This window comes from Eimeria acervulina, genomic scaffold (assembly GCF_000499425.1).
Source record: "Eimeria acervulina Houghton genomic scaffold, Eah_scaff1825, whole genome shotgun sequence".
Taxonomy (NCBI): domain Eukaryota; phylum Apicomplexa; class Conoidasida; order Eucoccidiorida; family Eimeriidae; genus Eimeria; species Eimeria acervulina.
This window is the reverse complement of record NW_013550105.1, coordinates 1,815-4,482: the sequence shown is the minus strand read 5'-3', so window position 1 is coordinate 4,482 and position 2,668 is coordinate 1,815. Positions and strand designations below refer to the sequence as shown.

General features: G+C 41.2%; 1 protein-coding gene across 1 annotated transcript in view; it reads right to left on the bottom strand.

The window, feature by feature from the left end:
• Positions 1-2,009: 2,009 nt before the first annotated feature.
• The window catches only part of EAH_00063400 (SPX domain-containing protein, putative), a gene marked incomplete at both ends in the record, with an annotated part of 1,413 nt that continues 754 nt past the window's right edge, over positions 2,010-2,668 (bottom strand). Inside the window, 2 exons of the mRNA XM_013396813.1 lie at positions 2,010-2,162; positions 2,530-2,595. Coding sequence (XP_013252267.1) covers positions 2,010-2,162; positions 2,530-2,595 — 219 coding nt within the window. The remainder of the gene's footprint in view (positions 2,163-2,529; positions 2,596-2,668) is intronic.

Here is a 2,668-nt window from a genome sequence, read left to right as displayed (position 1 = left end):
ATATATATATAAAACCCTAAACCGTAAACCCTAATTCCTAAACCCTAAACCCTCCCAAACCACTGTATGCGATTGATTCCACTGCTAACGACAGCTGCAAGCGCGGCATCCTCTTTGATGGTTTTTCTGTCTTCTTTTCATTGTAAAGGATGAATGAACATTAATAACAAATACCAATACACCTGGTAGCTGCTCTGCACTACTCTCCAGGTGTACATACACGAAGAGGCAAAAGAATCCCAGGGAAGATATACTTGTTTCTAATGCTACACAAATACGATCAGGGAAAGAAAACAATTAATTCTTCAATATGAAACGGATCTAGCTTGAGGTTCTTTAAATGCATGCATGCATGCATGAAGGGCAGCCACAACTCAGATACGCCTCGTGCAGCAACGCAGCTAAGACCTGCCTGCCTTCTGCTGTAGCAGCAGCAGCAGCTGTGGCTGCAGCAGCTTCACCATCAGCTAGTTGGTCTATGATATATTGCCCTTCTTGGGTTGGGTATTGTAGCTGCTTCCACAGAAGAAGAACCTCAAGCTAAAGCAATCCTCGGCTTTGTTTGGAGTTTAACAACAAACTAGATTTCGGTATGCAGGTATTGGTGTATCTAATATATATATATATATATATATATTTTCTTGGGGTCTAAGTGTATTCCTACTGTATGTACACCTGAATGTGCATGTGTAGAGAAGAGCTGTGAGAGTTGCTGCTGCCCGAAGTACTACGCAACGAACAAAAGGAAGGAGAAGGACTCAAAAATGAAACGAAGTTTATAGAGAAAAAGCAAAGACACCTGCATGCATGCGACAAGACAGCCCCAAGGGCTTTCAGTGGTGGCTGAGTGCTCCACTCATCAAACATTTACGTAAAACCCCGCCAAACGAATAATACACACAACAAACCTAACAATAAATAATGCATCTGCTGCATGCAGAAAGGGGCCATTTAAATATACGTATCAATATTATTATTCTGTAACAATATATATTCTATATAATATACATATATATATTGTATGCATTTATATATAACTATACATACTTTTATGCAGATATATATATATATATATATATATGTAATATATAGGTACGCACACTATATAGTTTATTATTATGTATGTATGCCCCGGGGGGCCATGCACGTTATAATAAATTATTATATGCATATTACTTGCAGATGCATGTGAACAAGATATATTTTTAATATGCTAGTGCAAATATACACAAAGACATATATGTATGCATGCATGTATATGCATGCACATATATGCATGCATGCATATAAATATGTTTGTTTAATATACAACTGACAACACGCACAGGCAATCTGACGCACATACATGAATATATAACGTATGCGACTGCATACACGCATATATATATATATATATATACATGTATATATATATATATATATAAAGAGATCCTTTGCATGCGTTTAATGAGTCCCCGCATGCATCCAGAAGCGCCTGCTGCTGTATGTATGTACAATTGTCGTATTATGCGGCGTTTCAGTATGCATGCGCTGGCCACAGTCAACTAAACAGATGCACGCACACGGGGGTCTCCATACACCCCTCATATATGCATGAGCTGGGGCCTGAGCCTCAATGCATGCTGCTGCTGCTGCTGCTGCTTGTTGCTGCAGTGTCTCCTTTTCCGCGGGGAAGGAGACACTGCGACAGCTATATATATATATATATACATGATATGTATTATATATATCTATATTATATATATATATATTCATAATGAGACAATCCCTTGCATGCGCTTGATGAGCCCCCGCATGCAACCCAACGCGACCGCTGCAACAAAAAACGGCAGTAATAAACCTCTGAAGGAAGTGTGGGGCTCCTCATAATATGTATGTATATATATATATATATATCTATTATGTTTATATATAATGTATATATATTATATATAGACATGATATATAAACATTATATACATAATGCATATATATATATATATATATATATGAGCCCATAGGCGTGGGGCCTAGTGAGGAGACCGCTGTGCGCTGTCTTCTTCTGCATGCTGATCTCTAAAAGCAGAAGCTTCATTGGGAATAGACACAGGAAGCGGAGTACTTGTATGAATTAGAGGGTCTCCCTCCAGCACCTCAAGCCGCGTTTGGTGCAGCGGCGGCACCTGCAGCAGCAGCAGCAAACAGAGCAGCAGAAGCACAATGATAAGCTAAGATGCTCCAGTAATAAATACAAATATATATACTATATGCATATATATATATATATATATACGAACTGACAGCCCCGATAGAAGCCCTGCATGCACAGATGCATGCAACGCTCCCGTAAGACAGCTCATGCCGACACCGCAAAACACACGCTAATATACATTCGCTTGCTGGGGGAACAGCAGGAGCAGCAGCAGGAGCAGCAGCAGCAGCTGCTGCTGCTACAGGACCGCTGCCAACTGCAACTTTGGCGCCAGGCGCATGCTGCCTTAACATGCTGCATGCAGCCCCAACATGCTGCATGCAGAAGCCTCAACTAACCCATAAGATAGCTCTAAAGCGCGAGGAGTTGTTGACGTGTTCATTCTCCAGCCGAAGCACCGCCCACTGCAACAACCCACCCCAGCCACAAACCTCTCGATGCTGCAGCAGCAGCAACAGCAGCAGCAGCAACAGCAGC